The 25,835-nt window shown below is 35.3% G+C and overlaps 1 protein-coding gene across 1 annotated transcript in view; it reads right to left on the bottom strand.

The window, feature by feature from the left end:
- Window positions 1-400: 400 nt before the first annotated feature.
- Window positions 401-25,835, bottom strand: part of LOC129956963 (mucin-5AC-like) — a 100,419-nt gene continuing 74,984 nt past the window's right edge. The window contains exons 7-11 of the mRNA XM_056069028.1: window positions 25,707-25,806; window positions 16,629-16,683; window positions 16,414-16,512; window positions 6,683-6,763; window positions 401-6,591 (exon numbers count right to left, since the gene is read on the bottom strand). Coding sequence (XP_055925003.1) covers window positions 3,745-6,591; window positions 6,683-6,763; window positions 16,414-16,512; window positions 16,629-16,683; window positions 25,707-25,806 — 3,182 coding nt within the window. The 3' untranslated portion in view covers window positions 401-3,744. The remainder of the gene's footprint in view (window positions 6,592-6,682; window positions 6,764-16,413; window positions 16,513-16,628; window positions 16,684-25,706; window positions 25,807-25,835) is intronic.

The raw sequence follows: 25,835 nt of genomic DNA on the forward strand, positions 1-25,835 counted from the left end.
TTCGGACTCGGTATGTCTGAAACATGTAGATTCGTCGAAATTTCGAGTTCCATTTTTTAATAATAAAATACTATGCATAAGAGAAAGTAAAAATGCCGATAAAAGAACGACAATGTCACCAGGTGGATAAGCGTGTTCATGCGGATGAACAAACAGACCCCTCCCCGACGTATTTCACACAAAATTGAATTAATAATGGTAGCCTATGGTTTTTGTGTAAAGATCGCATACTTGAGTTATCGAGTATATGTGTAAATGGACAGACGGATATTATTCGAGAAATGTGTTTTCAGAGTCAGATCTGTCATTGTGTTTGTGATGTGTAAAAAGAAACCAATGAGTAGTAAAACAACACAACAATTGAATTTCAGCATACAATGCGAATTGTACATTTATTGGCAAATACTTTACATTTTCAGTGTACAACGGCAAGGAGGGGACATCCAAGCTCGTCTCCCCTCGTTGCCAAAATTCAACTAGTATCTACAAAATCCTTCGATACACCTTTTAATAAAAACTAGAGGAAAAAAGAAATGAGGCACAGTTTTTCTTCAGTAGTCGACAGCACAATTGCAGCAGCGAAGGAAAAAGATAAAAAAAGCAGCATTGCAAGTGTCTCAATCAATAACTCTTGCGTAAATCAAACGCATTACGCGCAGTTTATGCTAATTGGTAAGTACTTTAACCTTTTTCTTGAGAAACATTTACGTTCAAGTAAGTACATTTGTTTAAATACTTTCAGCCAATTTTAAATTAAGAAACCATATTTCACTAAGGCTTTTTGGTATTGAAAATTAAAATCTCAAATCAGGTAGGTCTTAAATATTTATTGACGTAAATCGTTCAAGTCACATATTACAATAAAAAAAACATCAATTTTTAATTTCTTCGTTCATTCTCTGGAAAATTAAAACGTAAGTTAATCAAATATAATAACTAAATTTAATGTTATATTTTTGATTTTTTTTGCATAAAATAGATTTAAAAAATCATTCCGAACGTAGTTATCTATCTGAAGTAGACCAGCACGAAATAAGGTAATATCTACCTTGCTTAGTTGCTTTTATGTTGTTTAACAATAATAATAGCCTCTAAAGATATTTCAGTTATCAAATTTTCCGATATTAATATTTTTTCTCGGGGGGAAAAAAATGAACAACCGTGAAATGCGAAATCTATTAACCATTAAACATATTTTACTGAGTCAGACTCGCGCATTCTGAAGTTAACAATGAATGTGATTCGTTATTGTATCGAACGTTAATTCAGAATACAAACATTATGCACCATCTAGTCCACTGGACTCATTAATGAGTCATTGATTAAAATATCAGAGATAATCAATTCAAATAATTACTGATAATCTTTTGATTTTTTTTCATAAAATACTATCCTATTTACACGGGTGTAGGGTACGTAGGTAATAAAATATACGACACTTGCATTGCTGCTTTCATTTTCTCATTGTTGTACAACTGTAATTGCAACAAAACAACCTTGAGTAATTTCACTTCTGTACACTCTAATTAAAATATATCTTTATAATTAATGATCGCGTGAATCTATTGTTTCACCATACAATTCACCCAATGTAGACCTATGTACAAGACATTACAAAATAGTGTTCTACGCGGGACAAGTGCAGGTTGTATAATCTTCTTTTGGATGCACACAGAGGGGTTTTTTTTCCACCCTCCCGTTTTAGAAAGAATAAGAAATAAATCACTTTCACAAGTATACAACTTATACTTTCTCTCTCTATATATATATACACATACATACGAAAAGAATAAAAACACAAAATTTCAGATCAAATATAGCACTTTACATACGTATTTATCCCTCCGGCGAGCAGATTCATCAATTCACACCAAGAGTCTTCCGTGTATTTTGCTGCTATTGGATTCATAACAAAACATATCCACTAGAGTACAACAGAAATATTGCACTTATAGGATGGGTCTGTCTAAAAAGACGTTTTTTTTCTTTGATGGCGAAAGTTTGTGAACTCTTGCTCAAATAAAATGCGAGGACGCTAGAATTCTTATGTACAGTTCGACTTTTGATATAGATATTTTGATGGAAAAAGTCCCATGAAAAAATGTACAATGAAAACATAGCAGACAAGAAAAGAAAAAAACATTTTCATAAAATATTCAAAGAAATTTAACACATGCATGTACATAACAAACAACAAAAAGGGTGAATATGCCAAGAGATGGGAATTTCGTAGTAGTACGCCAACCCTACTACCCCAAGCAGCACAAATATTTGCCTGCAGTCTTCGATCAGTTCGGAATATATCTTGTTTCTACCGGAGTAGAATATCTAAAGCAATATGGAATTTATTGATGATTCTGTCAGTCGCTTTAAGAATTTCTAGAACAATCAAGATTATTTTTTTCTGGGGCTATTATACCCTGATTAAAAATGATGATTTAATACCAAACTATATGGAACCAATTCGTGACTGCCAGAGAATTTTAAATAGACAAACCATTAACAGCTAATTTGGTCTATCAACTTAAGAATGGTATTTAACTTCTGGTTGATATTGGCTTAGGGTCATTCTACGACAGAAAAACTAAATAGATTATATTATATAAATTACAGTACAAGGTAAACAATCAAGGGTATGGTATTAGACTGTTCTACGTGGATGAATCCAATACTGATGAAGTGTTAGAAAGTTTTCAAGCTAGCGCTGGGAGGTAACTGTATGGTTGTTGCTACGAAATTTCCACCTCTTGTTGAAGGAATTTATAAAAGGAACGATGCTTCACAAGCAAGTGCACAATAATTTTACTTAACCTACCTGAATTGCCCAGCAATTATTACAGGTAGCATGTATTGTACTAACATTTAAATATTTTTACTGAACAGTACAATCCAGTTCTGGATCGATGGTATAAAATTTGGCTGAAATGTTTCTTGAAGAATGGTTTTTATACATGATAAATTATTAATTAAAAAATATAAATGTAAACTTTTCAGAATCTCCAAATAGGGGTGTCAAATCTTTCAACCGATTTAGTCGGAATTATTTAAAATGAGAAATTAGTTTTGAAAACAAGAAAAATTATTCAGGAAAAATAAAATCTTAAAAGGAAATTAGAAAAAGTGTTTCCGATAAAATTTGCATCATTTTCAAATTCATTTCTATAAAATAAACAACTTATAAATAGTGAGAAAATTTTAAATTATACAATACCAAATAAGCGTATAGTCATAATAAATCAAATGAAATTACTAGCTTTCCTTTCCAAGTTGCTTTGATATGTTAAAGAAGTTAATATGACTACAGCTATGATTTTAAATCGCTTCTGTTGCCATTAAAAAAAAGAATAAATATCTAGACTAAATAATAATTTCCAAAACCTTCGTCATTTTCAAGTAAAAATTATTTAAGTTTTTTTTTTAAACTTACATGTTTGATTTTTTTCGAAATATTTTCGTTTTAACAATTAGCTACATTTCATAATTTATTTTTTATATATAAAATATTTACATATTTTTTTTCAAAATCGTGCCAATCTGGAACGATCATCTTTTTTTCGCACCACCATTAATACTGACAAAACGCGGATCGAATGAAATCCCCGCGATTATAAAAATATAAAATTTGGTTGTTTTTTTTTCCTCTAGTTGGTTTACAAGACGCCACACTTTGAAATAATAAAAATACAGACACATACCACGTACGTACACAATAAAAACAAATACTAAAACATGGTAACAATTAACTTAGAGCTTATGCGACTGCTGACTGTTGTTGTTAGGTCTCGCGTCTAAGTTCCTTATAAGCATCTTATTTTGATATCCGTTCGGATCGGGGTTAATCACAGCGTATTTACCGTTGTAGCTCTTGTAAGAGTTCGATTTTTTGTAGCCAGAAACGGTAGAATTGTTTGATTTGTGAGAAGACGTCGTCAAATACGGCGACGTAGAGTTTGTCGTTGGCACCATCGATTTTGAAGGGTTAGACAGCGACCTGTTGAGTCCTTTGGAGAAAAAGGATTTGCTCTCTGGAAGGTGGTTGCTCGAGGTCGAGTTGCTGCGAGGAGGCATTGCACTGGGTGCTGGGGTAGCACTTCGCAAAGGGAAAGAGTTTATGACAGACTTGCTCATACATGGTAGGATGCCAGTCAGCATTGCTGGCATGCCTTGATGAGCCGTAGGAACAGGTGGGCTCAGAGTGTGGCTGGCGTGAGGAGAGGGGGAATTGTGGTGTGATAGTAGAGATGGCGGTGTAGTAGGGGTTGATCTGCCAGGCATACATGACGGTGACGACATGCCTCTGGTTTGACTAGGATACACCATGGGACTGCTGTGGAAGGTTGGAACAGGAAGATGTGGAGATTTTCTGTTCACTCCAGGGATCTGGGAAGGCAGCAAATTGTGGCGGTGTGCCGTGAGTCCATGCATGAGAATGGGTGAAGTTGTGGGATGCTTTGGAGAAGGTACACAAGCAGTGTGCTGCTTGCTGTTGGTATTAGGGGCTGGGAGATAGGTCTGTTGCCTGTGTTTGATGTCCAAGACGGGATTGGCGACTGGTTTCGGTCGGGCGGCCGCCGCTTCACCAGGTTTCTTTGTACACGTAGATAAGTCCAGAGCACCATGGGTGTCTTTTTTCTCGTTTTTCAGGTAAAGGTTATTTATCACACTATTGATTTTGTTGGATTTCACGCTGCGGCTGTTGATGGCAAGACTATTGTCTGTGGAAGTGGCTGGTGCCGAAGAAACAGCGAGGGTGAAGGTAGGCAGACGCGAAGAAGTGGAACTTGTCACGGTTTCCGAAACAGGCATGGTATTCATCGGAGAGCCAATATCATCATCACAGCTCGAGCGAGCTTGGCTACTGATGTCACTGGCTCTCCCACTATCAGCCTCTGTGTCATCTGCCTCGTCGTCCTTCTCAGCAATGGCTGTGATCTTCTTGCGAAGAGCAGTGTCCGTATCGTCCTCATTATCAGAACTATCCATTTTCTGTTCGTCGACCACTAAATCTGGTTGACAGCCGAGATCATCGTTGTCACTGAACTCGGCGGATATCGAATTCTTTACACTCATTTCAAAAGCTTTTGATGCCTTTTTCTCAGGAGTAAGGTTATCACAAAATAACGAATCTTTAACTGGTGTCAAAGAAGTGGAATCTTTAATGCCGTTGCATTCGATCTTACCATCTATTCCATTGGGAATAGTCTTTGGAGTAGGTGTTTTAGAATCACGCGGTTGGTCTTCAGATAAAGCAGTTTTTAATATGGAGGGCGATTCTTTCTCTTTAGATACAGTGACATCTACAGTAGACACTTCCATGGGTGTCGATTGAGACGGAGCGATAGATATAATTGGCATACTCGGCATTACAGTAACAGGGGCACTTACAACAGGTTGCTCTTTGGATGTATTTATTTCTGACGAAGACGTGCACGTTGGTGTGCTAGCACTCGAAACAATAGTCGCACTCGACAACGCACTAGTCGGTTGAGAAACAGTATTCTTATTGTCCGCAGCATTAAGTTGTATTGTCGTTGTGGGAAGAGTGGTTGTTTCCGAAGAAGAGACGGCATTGCCGACAACTGTTTGAGCCAAAATCGGCTTAACAGTCATACCTGCTCCAGATACATTTGGTAAAATTGTATTTACAGAACTGGAAGATGAGGGAATGAAATTCGGAACTGCAGCAAATGTATTTGAATGTGTACACAGTGGCGGCTGGCTCAGGAATGTGGCAGTAGGCAACATAGTGGAATTTTTCGTAACGTCACACATGGAATTAGCAGTTGTGGACACTAAAGCAGTCACAATATTAGGAGGCAGAGTGGTTATGACAGACGGAACAAGTTTGCCCATTGTTATCTGAGGCAACGGAGGCATATTCGGAGTTGATAGGCAAGTAGCAGAGGTGGTAGGGTGAGGTTTCGGCGGATAAGGAGCAAGCCTTGGAAATCTTTGTACAGGAGTGCTTTTGTACCGTGTCCTACCGCCCTTTCTACCAGCAGATTTTTTAGAACGGGCCTTTGGAGAATTGTCCGGGAGAGGAACAAGTTTCAGTTTTATCCCATTCGTCGGTGGAAAGATAGCAGTTTGTGGCGCGTATGTAGCTTCTACTTTCATAGCGGGAGCCCAAGTTGGAATATTAGGGATTGTAACACATGAAGATTCACTTGTAGGTACATCCACTTCCATCTTTTCGGGTTCTGCAGATGGTATCATTGGCTGGTGACTTTTGCTACCATCTGCTTCCTCGACGGTACTTGTGACAGCAACAGGCACGTTGCTGTCAGTGTTGCTTTCGTCAACGGCATTAGCAACGGCAACTGAATTGCTGCTGCTGCCAGTGCTGTCTTCCGTCGCGTTAGTCTCTGCAACGGGTTTGTTGCTTTCATCGCTCTCGTCCATTGCACTGTCTTCTGTATTCACTTTATTGGAACTGTCACTGTCCTCGGATACATTTGGTATAACAACAGGATCGCTGACGATATCGTTATGCGGCGGAATTTCGGTGTCTGCCTGCTGGATAGGCTCCAACACTCTCTTTGGCAAATATTTCCGATGTGAGAATGTGTACAGAAATTTCATAGGTCCAGCCTAAAACAAAAGAAAAACATTAATAAAAAAAATACAATTTAAAATTTGATATCATAGCTTTATAGCACACGTTAAATAACTCGTTACATACCCTTCTCCAAGAATAAATATATGCTATGTCCATTAAAGTATAATCATCTATGAGCAGGTGCTCACTGTACATGAGTTCAATCTAAAAGGAAAAAAAGTGTTTTAGAAAGATGTAAAAGAATGGCTTTAAGAAATATATAATTTATATTCTGCTTATGTATATTTACGCAATATCAACATCCAATAATAAAGGGAAATGAAAAGAATAAAACCTGCATAACTGATATACAGTTCATGTTCAATGCATATGTAAATTCATTTAACCCCGTCACACACGAAAATGAACTAAGAGAATGGAGTCAATTCATGGTCACATGATACAAGTGCATTTTGCAACAAAGCTAGCGTTTAAAAGGAATTGAAACTTTTTCATGCGACAATGACTCGACTTCATTCAACGCAAACCAACGACATTAGCCTAGCATTCACAAAAATGAAAATGAATCTGAACCAGTTCTATCACTGACCGATACTTCAACTGACTGAAACAACTGTTTGAGACGCCACAAAATCTTATCATTGGACGATAAACATCTCTGGCAGAAATACAATTTTTGACGCTTTAAAGGCTGCACATTTGTGCTGACAAACGTCGACATGAATCGGCAAGATCTTTGAAGAATTAAAAACCTTTATGTTAATTCATGAAATAATTCAACATGAGCGAACATACACATAAAACACAACAGTAGCATCACACACATGTTGTATGGGTGGACATTAAAGTGTTAATCCAAAGTTCTCTCACCCTGAACTGAGACTTTGCTATAATATTGATATGGATAGCATCAAAAATCTAATCTGTAACGTATTTATTCAACGGATTCCCCCACAGATTGGAAAAAGTAAATTCATTGCTTTCTTGAATGTGGTCCAGATATGAAAACAGCCACTGGCCACGCATATTTCCAGAAAGCCATCAGTCATGAAGCCTAATCCCAAAATATAATAAACCCATTTTGGGAAACATGACTTATAATACTGAATAAATAAATACTAATTGCAGATTATTGTAGATATCCGTACTCAATATTTACCTCATTATCTTGGGTAAACTTCATAAAATTATTTTATGAATGAAGAAACTTATCGCGGGTTAAAAGGTCATATTATCTTACTTTTTTTTAAATTCCTATTAGAGAAATCAGATTCTGTTTTCATAAATACTATGCCATCCTATCTTACCTAAACGATAGGGCAAAAGCCGATGACACCACACTGGTGCCACGCGAATTTTCATTCATTTTATTATATTATTTAGATAATGAAGATCATAATCTCCTGAAAACTCGAAAAACCACCAGACATAGAAAGTGTACCAGCACAAAAAAAAAAAAAAAAAAAAAAAAACGATTAGTCTATTGGACGGCATAGTGTTAATGATCAAATAAGTTGTAGTTTTGATACTGAAGTAAATAAGTTTTTAAAAAAATATCGAATGTAAAATTTAATCGAAACATTCCAAAGATACCCCAACCTTTTAAAAAAAGGAAAAAAAAACCCTCTAACAATTTGATAGTAAGACCACATAAAACCATCCTAACTCTTCAATGGCTGTTACCTTCAAGCCATAAAACGCTTAAAACCCACACCCAGTATATTGGGATGTCATAGTACAAAAAAAATTGTACTATGACATCCCAATCAAAGAAGTCAAGGCAGCATCTCCAATTAAATTCGCTTCCCTCGTCGGCGCAGCAAATAACTTTTCACGCCTCGTTCTCTTTTCGGAAAAGACATAAAAAGGGACGGAGGAGAATTTCACAATTCCCTTTCTTTAGGGAGGGCCGATTCTTCTCCTCGAGGAAGTCTTTTGGTGAATGAGGCCATCCATCCGTGAAGCCCTCCCCTCCTTAACAGTCCTAAATAAGCCTAAGTGAGGAGATGGGGGGGGGGGTATAGAAGTGCCCTCCCGGCAAGGTGAATCTAGAAAAGGAATACGTTTTCCGCAGGAGTTATTTCGCTTAGTTTTTACAAGCGATTCACCTGCGCTGTGCAAAAAAGGGCTATTTGGGTAGTTTAAACTTGCTGTGAATTACAGCTACAACGTGGAAGCGTTTCTTGCTTTTTTTAACTTAGATTACCCTTCAAATATATACAAAAGGCAGAATTCATAGATAGCTTTTCTTGCGTTAAAGATGTCACAGTTCAAAACCATGCATCACGCATTGCAAGACAAATATCTCAAAATCACTGAAAATTAATAAACACTGCTCTAATTCTTAATATTCTTGTATAAGAAAGCTATACATTGATGGAAATGAGAGAATATTACGGAGTTCTGTGGCGTGAAAAATTTTCGCAAACACCTCCACATCAGAATTTAGAACAAGGAACTTTTGATTTTTAGATTACAAAAACGAATTTATTGGAATAAATTAAAATTTTTAAAAAATTGGATTACTTTTAACTTTTGGAAGTTATCACTTTTAACGTTTTTGGTACGGAACGAAAGTATCTATGCAAAGAATACCGAACTAAGTTGACCAATAAAAAGTTCATATAAGATAAGAAAATAGAACGATGTTCTCCAAATTCAAAACGAAGAATGAATGAATGAAAACTGTAATTCAGTATTTGTTGAAAATTAAGGAACCATTCAACATGGAGAGAAAAGAATGTCGCGGCGATATATCGTTCCAAAAGACGATATATCGTCTTTCGGCATTAAAAAGATTAAATAAAAATTTAGACCTTTTCTTGTTTAGAATTAGTAATATATAAAGTTTTTCGGGAGGAAAATATTCTATTTAGTGGATATTCGTCGCTTGCACCTTAAAATTTAAGGAACTGATTTCAATCTCGTATATGTAATGACATTTTAACTCTAATTTCAATTTAATTAATTTTCAAGATTTTATCTTAATTTAGCCCATAGTAACTTTATTCTAAAATATTCTCTTATTTCGTGATCCAATTCCACTGTCTCTACTTAATTAATTCAAGAGAAGCTTTGTTAAATGGTTGAATCAGCTAAAATCTAACTTTCACACACTGCGCGTGAAGAGATAAAATACCGCTGATCAGGCAAATTCTTTTTTAAAATCTCCCTGTGTTTCCTCTGCCTTGTCCACGCGTGTAACGAAAATCCCTATCGAAATCTCATAATACATTAGCACTGTAAAGAAATATTTTCCCTATCAAAATCATAGGTTATATAAGAGCAGGGATAAAATGTCCAAGAGTTTTTTCCTCATTCCTTTTCTGTGTGCTCATCGCTTGTACATATGCCTGCTTCTTCAAAATGAAATAAAACGACGTCACGAAATAAAAAGTCTCATGACTATCTTCAAAACTGCATTCTGCTTCACATAAAATGTTACATATTATATATATATATATATATATATATATATATATATATATAAATAATGGGGAATTTTGAGAAATGAATGCGCGTAACATATTATAGTTTTCAGAACTCTAGCAAATAAAATGAAGAAAAGATTCATTCTCCTAACTGGCAACGGGTGAATTTAATATCCGCTATTTTACAGACAGAACGAGCTAACATCTTTATTACAGAGTTTACGAGAAAGTTTTGGTAAGACTACTCAATTGATATATTTGTCCATTTTAATGAACAACTCTGAAAACGTTCCGTTGACATTGAAGAAAATTTTTTTGAACCATATAGACATTTTTTATGTACATATGGTACATAAAAATATAACTACTGATGCTAAATATATACCTAAATTTTCCACACCCGTCAAATTGACGAATTATTGATAATCATGGCTTTCATTGCAACTTTTGGCATAATTTATGGAAATAAAAGAGTATCATTTAACAAAAAACATTTAATATAACAATTCATTAATTATTAATAACCACCCCACCCACAAAAAAACCAGTTTGTATTTGCATTTATAGGATATTCAGTTCATAATGATTATGAAAGTTAAAATGTCCGAGTGGAAATGGAATAGGAATATGTAATTGTTCTTATATTTCATTAAAAGCCGTCATAAAGTTCTAGAACAATACATAAATTATATCAAAATTTTAAAGCATGACATTTGAAAACCGTCAAAATGACGGTTTTGGTAGTTTTATTGTTAAAGCGTTAAGTTCTAGTGCCAAAAAAACTTCCAACAGGTTTCTGAAAAATGATAACTACAGGCATTCAACTAAAAAGGACTCTCCGATAGCACACCGTATCTTGTAATGTTCGCTCGTCATCTGACCCCGGAGGCAGGACAAAACATCGCCGCCCCGAAATCTCAAATCTCCATCCAACGCAAAGAACATCTCGCAGCGTTTTTATCGGATCCCTCGTCCGAAACATCTGAAGACGCCGAACAATGAGCAGGCGACGCGACATTCGGAATACAAAGGTAAGGAGGAAACACTCGTTAAGTGGCGAGCAGATAAGACGATCTGTTACGACATATTTACGACTCTTTACAAGAGAGGCAAGTGCGGCGAACAATGGCTACAATTCGAATGCCGCTCGCGACTTCATTTGTGAAGCTGCGAGTAGTACAGTGGTGCGTGAGGCGGCCGAACAGGGAACGGCACGTCTCAATTGAGATTATCTCTCGACAAATCAGAATACAGATTTTATGATGCGGAGGCACTTCAAGGCGATTTGGTAACGCATAAACCAGGTGCAGAAAAAAAAAAAAAAAAAAAAAAAAATCGAAAGAAAAAAAAAGTTATGGAATACAAATTAACAATTTTAAAATTATTGTTTACACGTTCACATAGCTATCCCTTTAATCCAGCATAAAAAAAATAAGGACATATAGCAACACTAAGAATACAATAAGTGCTCAGCTTTTAACTTTTGGAGTTCTGACACCATCATAGTACAGTATGCAATTTGAAAGTCTTACATGGCATAAACTCGGAACACACACACACACACAACTTTAAAAAAAAATTGTTAGCATTAATAGGTCATTCATTAGTATTAGCACTTTTAAATGATTCCAAGATGATATTTATAAACAGGGGTTCAAAAGTGAAGTTTTGATTACAATTTTTTTTATCCAAATGTAAATTTAAAGGGGAAAAAAAACTAAATAAAGGCCTACATCATTAAAAGGTAAAACAGGCGATTTTTATCAAGTAAAAATCAATTTCAATTCAATTTCATCAATACAAGAATAGTACTAAACATGGAGAACGAGAAGTAAAACAAGCGTGATTCGTTGGACAATAAAATGAATAAATTTATTTTAAAAATGTTGATATTAAGCATATTTTAGACTTATTAAATAAAAGAAAATGAATCGATCTTAAGATTGATAAAATCCGATTCCGAAAATGCTAAAATATGAGGAAATGTGCCGTGATTTGAGAGAATTTTTTGCCGACCGACTGAAATCACTCGTTAGAACAAGAATTTTAGATCACATACAAATTCCATCGTTCCATTTTCACATTATCGTCTTTATATGAAAGCAAATGATAGATCATTGACAGATTTCGTTCAAAATATTTGATATGCTTCAAATGCTAAAACTGTGCCACATTTTATCCATTTAGTTCCCTTTCATGTTATCGTGCTCACAGTCATCAAGATACAAATTTCCTTTGAATGGATTTTATTCAAAATTTGATATAAAGTTTGTATATCCAACTTCTATTTTTTTTTTTACTAGCAAATGTAGAAAAGTAAATACAGAAATAAAGTAAGTATCAACGCATAAAACGCTACATGTTTTCTCTAACAAATAAATGTGTTACTTGTTCTTTATTTTAAAATAGAACATTTATTTATTATAAATATTCTATTTTTCCAACTGCTTTATTTCCAGAACACGTGTCGGATTCCGCTAGATTTGGCCCATTTCAGATCCAATCTGATCAACCCAGCCCCAAGGATCGTCATCAACTGATAAAACAGCTGCTCATAATGGGCATCCACAAATATCCCGAGTATTGATCTGCAGGGTTCGGACTCCTAACTGCACGCCCACGGACCAGAGACCAAAAGATCACCGCTGAGAAAGTCGTCACGTCAACCTCTCGCAGTCCTCCTCCGTACCAATTACGCCAATCCACCCCCACGTGAACAAATAGGACAACAGGGCCTTCCTTCGCCGAATCATTTCTTCCAGCCCCCCCCCCCAATACATCATACAAGCAGGACTGCTGAGCGATGGTTACCATGGCGACGAGAAACTCGATTCCGTTGGTATCCTTTTTATTTATTATTTTCTCTCATGAAGGTTTTTCCCCTTTATCTCGCGCAGGGATGGCGAGGGTTTAATCATACGGGCTGCTACCCTCTTTTTCTGTTCTAGCAAATTCCCTCTCGTGCACCCCCCCTCCCTCCTCTTCAAACCGCAAAGCATGCGGGATTCTGTAGATAGTCAAGTGGGATACACGCCCTAGGTATGTTGTGGATGAAGTCCCCTTTCCATTGGTTAAAATAAAAACATCGCATCTTGTGTTTTTCGATAGTTAACAGGGCAAAAATGTAAACCGTTCCCTAATTTCACTCGTTGAGTTTGCTGTCTTACTCATTTGGATCATACGGGATAACTGGACTTTGAAAGACATACTAAAAGATCATTGCCACAAAACAGATGGGTAATTAGAATGGGAATCTTCCAATCAGAGATGGTTCTAGGTATTTTGTGGCCCAAGGAGTTGTGTTTTGATTATTACCATTCTCCCCTCCCTTTTAATAAACTGGACGATATATTTTCACGTACCAAACACATTTAAAACTTAATCAAAATATTAATGAATTATTTTTTTTAAATTCCCAATGTGCCATGGCTATGTGGCGTCAAATCTATACACAATACTATTTAAGTTTATGCGTGTTGTAAAAACTGGAGAGTTTTTAAAGAAACGTTTCGTTAATACAGCATTAAAAAGAACAAGGACAACGGTAATATTTTGTTCTTAGCAACTTGTACTCTCTTATTTCTCTTCTTCAACAAGGGTAACTATCTGCAGTGATTAATCTAATCAAAAAAACTAAAATAAAAACTAATGTCGGCAATTCTGGATCTAACAGGAGACTTATTTCCTTTAAGTGTAAATAATTGTTCGCGCCAGTAAGTATATTCAAATATGAAAATAATTCCATATATGTCAATTTTCCTACGCTTTCAAATTTGGTAGCCAAATATTTGTAAGATTTGGGCATCCAAATTTTACTGAAATTTGTCTTCAAATTTGAGCGATACTGGATCTCAATTGCCATCATTTGTTGATTATAGATGATTAAAAAAAATTCTGCCAAACATTTCAAATCTGATAAAAACGATCTATTGGTATAAATGGTGAGCTATTTTAGAAATTAAGATAAGCCATTTGCTGTTATTATGTTTACCGGATTGTTATCGGCGAGTTTGACATCCCTGTTCCACTTTCTCTTTTAAAAAAACTCATAGTATAATTAAAATTGGCTGTGCGTTACTAAAGATTACGTTTCAGTCCTTTAAACAAATAATAATAATGATAAAGTAAGTTTACTTGTTATCAGTTGTTCAGGGCCATGCAAATACAGCGAGATTCTAAAGTCCTATTCTGAAGAAATAGATGATTCGAGGCAATCTCAGTCATTTTAAGAACAAAAGAAAGTCAAAGATTTCGATGAAAAATAAGTCAGGACAATCCAAGAAAAATATTTCAGGTAGATACCTAAATATCTCCCCCCTGCAATGGATTTGATAGTCTAATTATCAAGGTTTCACATTTGGTCACTAAATATTTGTTGATAGCTCGCGCTACCGTCACATTTTTTTTCAAATGCTACTGCTCTCAGATAGTCTGACACATTTAAAATCATAATATAGCTCTTAAAGCTTAAAAAAACTTTCTTTAGTCATTCATCGATTCATTATTTATTTATTGTGTTTTCTGAAAACATCTACGTTGTCCATGTAACCTGCCTCAGATTCCAATGGTAATTTTTAATTTTCTAAAATAGTCAATTCGTTATTTAAAATGCTTACTCTTAAAAAAAAAGATTGGAAACATTGCATGTGGATCATTGAAATTTAATATTTTAAATAAAAAATCATCTCTGCAAAATGTCCCATATTTCATCAAGGCTGATATAAATGACACTATCCTCAATTTTGCTAACAAAGCACACAATCAACTGAAACATCCCAAAACGCGAGATTCGCTATCTGGGACGCCATAGCATGCAGCTGGTCTCTCAGCATATTTATCTTGGCGAAGGACCGCTCCCACAGTGCTGGGGGATGGGGGGGAAGGGTGCAGAAACTGCACGTTCCCTCCTGGCGTTTTTGATAGTCTTTTCACCTTTGATCTCGCTATCGCCAATTCGCCGAGAGTGGGGTGAAGTGGGGGGACTTGATTACTTAGAGTGTTCCAACAGGCGGCCTCACCCCCCTCCCAAGTCCAAATGGCAATTTACTTCACTGAACAATCGCCCCCCCCCTCCTCTCCTGCATTTCGAAAATTAGCATCCGAGCACGTTTTGCTGACGGCAGAAGCTAAAGTATGGAGTTTGTAAGAATGGCAAGCACGCCGAGATTGTACCTGTCGTGTGTTTGTAATTGTGCGTATCTGGATTTATGAAGATGGGAATGGTGGCGGTGCCATTCCCTTCTTGGAAAACTGCCCTTTAGCTCTGATAGGGGTGGCAAATGATTGAACAAACAGGTGGGTAAGTAAGTTAGATGAACGAGCAGATGAAAACAATGCGAAATGGTTTGGGTTATGTTCACTTATTTTCATTTGATAGTGGAAGATATCTTCGAGACAGCTATTGGTAGAAAAATGATCAGTGTTAAAATAATAGTAATAATAAAAGGCGATTCAAAGCATGGTTGCAAGGTAATGTTTTAGACTCGACTAATCGATCAGTATGGTTTTTTTTTAAAGAGTCTATCCTACATTATAGCAACGATAATAAATGCACACATACGTTGCAAACGCGCGTGATTATAGAGGCTGTAAGTTAGACAAAGAAATGTAATGCAATAAGATAGATTTAAATACTTCTAGTAGCTTTTTTCTTTAATTATTTAAAAAAATGAAATAGGTTTTACTGAAAGGAGAATCTTTGAAATTTTAAACTGAGGGAAAAAAAGGTTTTGGGGCAATAACGGGTTCCAAAATTATTTAGGGATATGTATTTAATTTCGAAAATCCTTTCCTTTTTAAAATTATCTATGAAATTTTGGAATTTTTTAAACAATATTTGCATTTAACAATCATAAATCCATTTCTAGAGCATTCAATATGAAATCCATAGTTCATTACATTCTGCATAACAAAACGAGCACTAATTATAAATTTCGTTAAGATACCTTGATGATTTTTTGAGATAAGATGATACAGTAGAATTATGAAGAAACTCGTTCTTCAGAAAATGTATTTAAAGTTTTTAAATGCTTATAAATAAGCGTCTCTTAAATGCCAATAGTTTGTTATAAGTTAATTTTTAATTGACACAGAGACAAAATCAAAATATCCCTGGAAACAGAAATGTGTTTGTTTTTTAAAACGGCACAACGAATTTTTATCCGAAATCATGTTTCCAACCAGTCGGATACCTTTTAATTCTGCTGATATCGTTTGAAAGCGCTTTTCTAAATCCACGGAGCAAACGCAGAAACATTTTTTTTTTTTTTTTTTTTTGCAATAACAGAATATTCTGTCATCAACACGAAAGTCAGTCGCCCAATTGCAACGGCAGATAATTAATCATTTAAGAAAGCTACATATTTGTTTTCAGCTAGAAAACACCGAGCTAAAAGAATAAATTAATAAACTGCAAATCCTTACCCTGTACGTTAGAGGAAGACTGTATTTCATGCGGATAAACTTTTTCATATTCGCCACAGTGAGAGCGGCCGGACAGTTCAGATATCGAGTCATAAGTTCCTGTAAAAAAATACCAATCAAAAGTTTAGAAAAAACATATGCAACAAAGGAGATATAAAACAACTAAATGCATTAAATACAGAAAAAACCCTCCACGACCGGATAATGACACTTACCTTACTATTGTTATCTGAATTGGAATCGGTGTCGGAAGTGGCACCGTTCTCTGTCCTGAAAAAGATTTCAAAATTTGATATGCTTCTGGTTTGATAAGTAAATGAATGATAAAATACTGTGTTTTATATTTTTTACATTTATCATTTGTATGTATCGTATTGGTATACGAATTCATTACTGTGTTTTAGCATTTTACTTCCATTTTGTAAAAGATAATTAAAAAGATTGAAATTTTTTGGACAAACCAAACCCATTGAACCATTTTGAGGAAATGGAAATACTGTTCCAATTGCAATCCTATCAATCAAAGAGTAATTTTCAAATATATAACTAGTTAGAAATATTACTTTTTACTATCAAAATTATTTTTAAACCTTCACAAAATCAGTAAATTCATAAAGTGAATAAGTGGAATTGAATAATTACGGAAATTGATTCAAAGATTGAATATTAAAGTTAGTCATAAACATCGTGACATTTAATTCATTTTGCCCGACTATGAACAATAATTTAACATATTGATAGCCACCATAGAGTTTTATATAAAATGGTTAATAATTATTTGTACGCATTTTTTAATTTTTTAACCCTTATCGTGGCAAGATTGCTTTTTTGAAAAAAAGCAAAAAAAAAAAAAAAAAAAAAAATGTATATGGGTAGTTTCTTTACGCTATAAAAAACATCAAAAAAAAATAAATAAATCGTGTAATAAAAATCGTTTGATAAAACCAAGTTAAAAATTATTTTATAGTGGTAGTATATTTTTATAAAGTTGCATGTATGGTATACTTACTATACAAAATGAACATAAGGGTTAATGTGCGGTTACCAGTGCATTCTACGGCTCTAATGAAATAATTTTCCTACAAAAAGAGTATTAATTATGCTTTTTTTTTTTTCAAATATTCTCAAGCCAGTTTGTAGCAATATGTAAAAGGGACACACTGCTCACTTTATAAATTGAAATACACAGAGAGTGTGACCGGCAGCACTGAGCTTGAAGATCAGTCTACTTTGCAGATCACTTATGACCCACCCTATGGTGCTACTGAAATAACCAGATGTCGGTCATCAGCGCCTCCCCCCATTGCTACCAATGCGTTCATTCAGCTTCATGAGCTGTAATAGACAGATGATCACAGAGCAAAACACTAACAATTAGAGCAAAGTTTATTTTAAAAAAATCTGATAAAAGCCAGTGTGGTATTCACAAGCGTCGTTGCCATTCACGCCTTGCTTAAAAGCGCAGCAGTCCCGCTGAAGGCATTCACCTGCAGATGCACCAGACGCGAAAATCCAGCAACAATCCAACACTCGAGCGCAACCTAAGTTTATTACCGGCCCGTCACGGTTAGGGTATCAACGAACTCCGGTAACAACAAACAAAAGCGGTATGGGGGACGGAAATAACGAAAATAAAAAGCAGGCAAGTGAAGTAACAAACTTCGTGAGCATCCCCCACCACTCTTTCCCGCCGTCCACCCCAAAACGAGTTCTTTTGAAAAGAACCCGCTTCCAGTCTCGGGCCGCCAGCCAACCACAACGGGTTTAGCGGGGGGCAACTCGGCACCACGCCTTAGTGGCACACACAATGCCACAGGTGACGTCACGTGCTGACCCCCTGACCTCACGCAGGCCATCGACTCTCGGAGGCGGAGTCCAGATTCCCATTGTTCCCAGGTGAGACCCAGTCCAGGCCGGAGGGGAGGAGCTTAAACCGAAATGGAACACCTCCTCTTTTTTTTAACCTCTTCAGTTTTGTAGGTCGTCGAAGGTACTCCCCTGTCCAATTACAGAACCAATTTTGATTTACCAATGCCAGTGGCTAGTGAGCCTGCTGGTGGGTAGCGAAACATACAAGAGAGCTATGGATGGGGGGGAGGGGGTGCTGTTCCATGAGATCGAGTTTCCCGCTTTTCTCTTTGAAGCCATATATCTTATCTGTCTAACATGAAAGGAAAGAAAGGAAGATGAATTATGGAGTTTCAAATAACTAAGCAAGATGAATCGAATTAAGGCTCTATCGGAACATGACAGAATTGCGATTCAAAGCTATTTCAAGACGGTGATTATCTGAATACAAACTCCAAACGGCAGAAAGGGACAATTTTTGTAGGTTTTCAGGGATAGTTCTTCCAAAAAAAACCTTCTGAAGATCGACATAAGTCATATATAGAATACGGAACCTATTCGAGTATTGGATACCCATCACCAATTTCCAAGTTGCTGCAGTATCCAGATGTCACACGCCTCTATTGATGAAGAGAAAATACTTTACTTATATTTAGAACTCACTTTTTCAACTCGCAGATGAAAATTCTACGAATACAATGAATTAGTGAGAAGGTCCAGTTCTGTATTATATTAAGATTATGCAAAAGAGATGCACTGGAGATAGAAATTTGCATTATTTTCTTGACTAAATTATCTAGAATTTTCACATATTACATTTTTTTTTTTTAATTTATGCCATAATGATAGATAGTCTGTAAAAATTGACGAATATATAGGGAAAAACAGCTGGATTAGGCTCTAATTTAAGACCTTTCTAAACAAAATGTGGACTGAAAACTATCTTCAAACAGTAAATAATTAGACAGAAACTTTTTTTTTTTTAATTTTCACCACACTGCAACTGCCTGGATTAGTTAAATTTAGCCTTGCAAAAGTTATCCCACCAAAACATGCCAGAAAAGACAACGAATTTTTTTTCATATTTAATTTTAATTTTTTTTTTTAAATGAGCAAAGTGGCATCGAATCAAACACAGGACACTTACGATCGAAAAATGTTTTTGACAGCTGCAATATAATGGAATCATTCGGCCTATTAGCTCTTTAAACAAAACAAAAAAATGGTTCCATTTAAATAGGACTTGGAATTCCAGCTAAAAAGATTATACCAATACAACCTTCCTATTCTATTTCACAGAATGGCCCTATATAAGAGCAACCCTCTTTCCAAGAAGGAAAAACTTGTTCTTAGATCTCAAGCATGCGTCCTTCCTTTGTCCCACCCCAAAGGGCTTTTTGGTCGAATTAGTATCACGCTGGGGAACGATACAATGAGTTCTGTTGCCAGAGTTGCAACAAAGAAGGAAGAGAGATTTTAGGGGGACATTCACAAAAGAGCATTCGCCTCAATATTTCAGTTACAGACACAGAACGGCCAAGGTACATTAAAGCACAGATAATCTGCCGGCGCTTTAAAAAAAATGCAAGATCCCAGCTACATTCAGCAATGAAATGAAGCAAACATAGTAAAGATGCACTGATTAAAAGTTTAAAGAAATTTTCAATTTTACAAGAGAAATTTTTAAAAATTATTACTGACAAAATGTTAATTTTTCTTAAAAGATTCAAAAATGAAATGTTGTAAATAGAGAAAACAATAGCGTACAATGTTTCGGACAGGGGGATAAGCACTGTCTGGTAAAACTGAATGTATGCGACCATTTCGAGCCATTCTTCTTCAATTATAGCCAAAACATTGTCATTTTGAGTTTTGGCATTAGCAATTTGACATCATTTGGCGATATGAAAGAAAACTGATTAGTGAATTTTAGTTGAACTTTTATTTTTATCTTCGTTTAGAGTGTAAAAGGGCTCCTCCCCCATTTCCCAATTCTATAAAATGGTAATCTCCAACCCACATTCATTTGAACAAGAATTTCATTTTTAATAAATACATACTCTTCCGTATTTCTTAAATGAATTTTTTTCTTAAGGGGACGAGGACAAAATAAAGAGATACGAAAACAACTATAAATCCCGATTCGGTCTATTTTAGCTAAATTAAAATGAATTTGAAATTCCACAGTACATCCGAAAATATAAAAGAAATATTGGGATTATTTCAAAAAAAGTTTAAAAGTGAAACGCGACTTGATCTCTGTGTTGAAATGATAAAACAAATTAAAAATCAAAATTTCAGTGTACATCTATCTGCTAAGCGTAAAATAAATATTTTCGAGAAATTTTACGAGCATTCTGAAGTACGGAAGGTTTCCTTAGCACGTGCCATGGAGCTGTTTATAACGAACAGCAGGAATGTTCGGTCAATTCCGAGAACTACTGAAATAACAGAAATGTCGAACACCTGCGCAAGTCGTAAACCCCGCAGGAAGCGGTATTGACATATCGGGGCGAGAAACACGAGGACAGGGATTGTCACATACATTTCAGAGAAGTTAAAATAGACGTTCTATGCAGCTACGTTCTTTAAATGGTTTACAGATCTGGTTGCTATGGCCACGTCTATCCGAGCTTATTGGAACAGAGATAGCATTGAGTAATCGAAAAATCGGTAAATAAAGACTAAATTTCAAAGTATGACTGCATTATTCTTCAACAGGGTTTCACAAAATTATTTATTTGAAATTATAAAAACCAGAGGTATTGGTCTCCAGGAACGTTTCCAGCATCTCTTAAGAATTATCCTTCTTTCGCAAGCATATACGAGTAATTACGGACTTTGGGCAAAGTCATGAATATCGCTAGCGTTCGGTCGTTTCCCTCCCCCCTCCCAAATCCTGCACATGAGAGTTTAGGAGTTTAGTGCTTCGTTGTACAAGAAAGAAAATCAAAATGTGTATTTTGGACACCATTTTCTTGCAACAGATTAAAGCCAAAATCTGACAGAAAAATGACTTTTATTTACAAGTACACAATCAAATTTCATTTATTCAAATCATTGCTCTTTCAGAATTATCGCTTTTACATGCATGCGAAAGTACAGACCGACAGACAGTCACTCCTTTAAAGGATATGGTTCAAAATCTGACCTAACCTACTGTTAATAAATTTTATTTATCAGAGCCTTACGTTTTCAAGCTATTTGTTCACTTGCACAGGGGCAAGACTTTCTCTGAATGGATTTCATTCAAAATTTGATAGAAACCTACACATTTGATGAAAAAAACCACACTCTGTCCGGTGGTGTGGCTACAGCGAACGTGGCTATAGCGGACACCCCCCCCCCCCATCTTAGAACGGATAAAGGGCTCTTTCACGTAAAATAACGGGTTTTTTTTTGTTTCCCCCCCCCGAAGTTTTCTGTTTTTGCACTCGATTATCGAATTTCAAGGATAAATACATTTTTGCGAATCAAATTTAATTATTTATCTTATATTATAGTGCGAATGCATTTTAAACATAGCAAAATGTAATAAAAATAAAAACTTTCAGAGAAATATTCAAAAATGAATAGTAAGTAACAGTATAATGAAGGGTATGAACGAATTTCAGGCGATTTTGTGAAAAACTGTATTTTAGAGTCAAATAAATATTAGAACAGGTGCAATTGCCATAAAATTAATTAGTTTCATTAATGTAAGTAAAAATAAATACTAGAAGTAAAATATGTAAAACAGATGCAAATAAATAAAAGAAAAATAAACACAAGTAAATAAATATTAACTAACCTTTATTATAAAGGCTTTAATATCATGTACCATAGAATTTAGTCCAACCTAGTAACAAAACTTAAAGATTTTAGACATTTTTCTAAATTGTTTGATGTTTCGAATTCTTTTAGGATGTTTTCAATTCTTTCATCCAATTTTACATATGCTTTTTTCCTTTTTTTTCCAGGGTCGCCTAACACACTGGATTTCAAATTAAAAGACATTTTTTGTGTTTCTTCTTTTAGTATTTTAACTAATAAGTGGACATTAGGCTGGTTTCTGCTAGTGATTGCATTTAATTTGGAATTCCACCCTTCAACAGAATTATTTGTCCTATGACGCTGTCCATATACATTCCATACTTTAATGGGCATATTTGGAGAAAGGCCTTCTCTCTCAAAAATATCGGCTTATCGCTACAGCAGGTGCAAAGCTCGAAACTACACAATAGATGACATATGACTGATTAGGGAAACAACACAATAGGTGCAAAAATGTCCGCTCTGCCCACCCAGCCCCTCTCACGTGTCCGCTCTGGCCACGTAACCCTCTGTCCAGTCCTCGAGTTATCTTAAAAACAGACAGATATAAATCCAAAAATGTGTTTTTTGGGCTGGAGATGGGCTGAAACGTGGCGATTTGTGAAAAATCCGAATTCGAAACAATTAACTATTACAATAATTTTTCTTTGTATACCCTCTACGCAAGAAAGCAATAAGTCTGCATATATTGTTCACGTGTTAACTAGTAAAAACGTTTGCCAAAATTTTATAAAATGTCTTATAACATGATTCACGATCGTTACCGAGATTTTCCTCTGGATTTAGTCGAGATTTTGGGAATGTCACGATTTCCTACATTAAACAATCCGAAATTTCCGGGCATATTCACTGTGCCCCTCCCCTTCTTCATGATAAAATACAAAATTTGTTAACACCACTATCAAGGTGTTTAAGAATGGAACAATGCCTCATTTACAGGGGGGGGGGACTCCTTAAGTTCTAAAGAGGTGTCAACCGAAACTGTACTCCCAGGGGATCCCCTGGAAAAAAGGGCTCCAAAAAACCATAAATTATTTTGTCACGCTCAGAAGATTATCAACTGGAAAATTTTTTTTTCTTCAAACGTGGAATGACCATGCTTGAAGAATTTCGCAAAAATATCTCGTAATTGTAAGGCATCTGATGAACACCACCACAATTACCTCAAAAACACTGCCTATAAGATCCAGTTTCTAGAAAAATAGGAAGGTCACAAAAACGATCTATCATTAAAAGTACGTGTAAAGAGTGCTAAGAAGACAAATATTTTTCAGATTTGAAAAGAATATGCCTGAAGAATTCCGAAAAAATGTCACGCAATAGGACATCTGATGAATTCATTCCACCAGAAGAATTTTTTAAAAATAACTACTGTCTACCAAAATCCAGGTATTTGGAAAATTTAGAGAACAATATCTTTGAGATGGGGTAAGATTGCAATAAACGATCAATTACAAAGTTACGCGGACAACGATTGGGAAACGGAAACGGATTGGGAGAAAAAAAGAACTTTCTTTGGATTGACCACACCCGAAAAATTTCGCAAAAATATCTCACAATTAGACATTTGAATTCGTCTAATGAATTAATTCCATCAGAAGCGATTGTCCACCGAAACCGAACTCCTTGAGAAAGGGGGAAAAGGCCACAAGAAGCGACCAATTATGAAGTGGCGGCCCAGACGATGGAATTAATTTATCGAGGGATGGAAAGAAAAAAAACCGGTTTGCGGTTTCGCAGGAAACCCAGAAGTCAATCGGGTCTTCTTCGCTACGGTCAATAACGGGGAAATGATAAATAACGGAGTTTCAGCTGGTGCGAATGAATTGAGACACTTCGCATATCGATTTCGCAACCACGGAAAGGTGACTGCAGGTGGTTTACAGTAAAAAGATTCGGAGAAAGTTTTTGAAAAATATGTAAATTAAGTCTCAGATGTGAGACTTCTTCTTTTACATTTCTTTTTATTCATTTTGACAGTTGTGAATACTTTTTTTATAAGCCAGTTTAGAAATGAGCTTCTGTTTTCACAAAAACTATAGCTGGAAAAAGAAAAGTTCTTCGACGACCTTATTTAAAAAAATTATTTCAGTTAGTTATTTTTATAATACACTGTCGTTTGAATATAATTCTTTGATTAATAAAAATGGACGTTGATTTCTTTTTTATGGAGGATATGATTTTATATAATATAGATGATTTTGTAATTCTTTTGTTGTGTTGAATTGATTAAAAAAATCAAATAATCAATTAATTGATTAATTTATTTTATTGTGCGGATTGAAATTATTAATTTTTTTAGGAAAATAATTTTGCCGATGAGTTTTACAGTTTAACATCTTATAAATCATTAAACTAAAAAAATTATACTGTTTCACGCGAAATATATTTATATATTGTCGATCTTAATTCCGAGAACAAACATGGCTGCCCGACCCTATTTATGATATTTTATTAGAAAATTTCGTGTTAATCTATAATAATACTTAAGAGCATTTACGAAAGGAACTGCAAAATTTGATGATAGAATATCTATACTTATATATAAAGCTCAGTGTGTGTGTGTGTGTGTTGGCGCTCTACAGAAAAGACTATTTGACCTACAGCTACCAAATTTGGTACGTATATACCTTGGAGGTCGGAAATGTGCACCTGAGGTCCGTTTTTTTTTTGAAATTTTAATTCGAATTTCTTTTATTAATTAAAAACTAACTTTCCCGCCAAAAAATCCTTTCATGAATCTGAGAAAATTTTGTTGACAAATTCTTGAGATATTACATAAATTAAGAAAGATATTCTTTAGTGCCCATACGGTTTAAATGTTCAGTGACTCTGTTTTCAGTAATCATACTACAAAAAAAAAAAAGTGCTTTGTTTCAGTAAAAATATTATTAGATTAATTGCAGATTCATCCTTTCCACTTTAATTTAAAGCATACATTCTACGGGAGCTAACAGAAAATGAGAGAGATACATATCACGTTATGACTGAAGGCCTTTATAATATTATGAGTGAATTGAAATTTGAAGTAAAATATTTTAATGAAGAAGCTATTAAAGTAGGAATTACATCGATTATTAAGTAGGAATTACATCGATTATAAAGTAGGAATTTTATCGATTATTAAGATTGGCGAACCGGCTGGTCGCCAAAGGCGGCTAGTTGAAAAATAAAGTAAAAATTATTTCACGCAAACTATTAAATAATTTACGATTATACTCAGCACCGTACACCGCCCTTTCAAAATCAATGAAAAATGAATAATTCTAAAACAGACTATAACCTGCGATTGCAAGTTATAGAATTTGCACTCAACAATTGCAAATCACAGCACGTGGAGAAAAAAAAAATAGCTAATAGCAAAACTCCTATTTTCTTTAGGTAAACAGCCGAGGCACTTTTAAATTAATTCCGGATTTTAAAATAGAGGCTTATAAGAACTGACAATTCCAAGTCAGGTTCATCCCACTTTTCATTATCCTTTAATTACAGCGGAATTAACGGAACAAAAAAAAAGTTTTTCACCAGGAACAAAAATCTCATTAATACCATGCCATAAGAAGCTAAGTGCTCCATCGCCCATCCACACAACCCTCTCCCCAAAAAGAGGCATAATGAACTTTTCCACTTACCCCTGGAAGTACTCCAGCATCACGCTTATGTTCTCTTTGGGGGAGTAGAAACACCTCTGCTCAGCCCCTTCGCCCCTCTCCTCTGAAGAACATTTGGCGGCTAAAAGGGGAGAAAGAAAACAATTTTTT

The sequence above is a fragment of the Argiope bruennichi genome, chromosome 11, assembly GCF_947563725.1.
Source record: "Argiope bruennichi chromosome 11, qqArgBrue1.1, whole genome shotgun sequence".
In the NCBI taxonomy this organism is placed as follows: domain Eukaryota; kingdom Metazoa; phylum Arthropoda; class Arachnida; order Araneae; family Araneidae; genus Argiope; species Argiope bruennichi.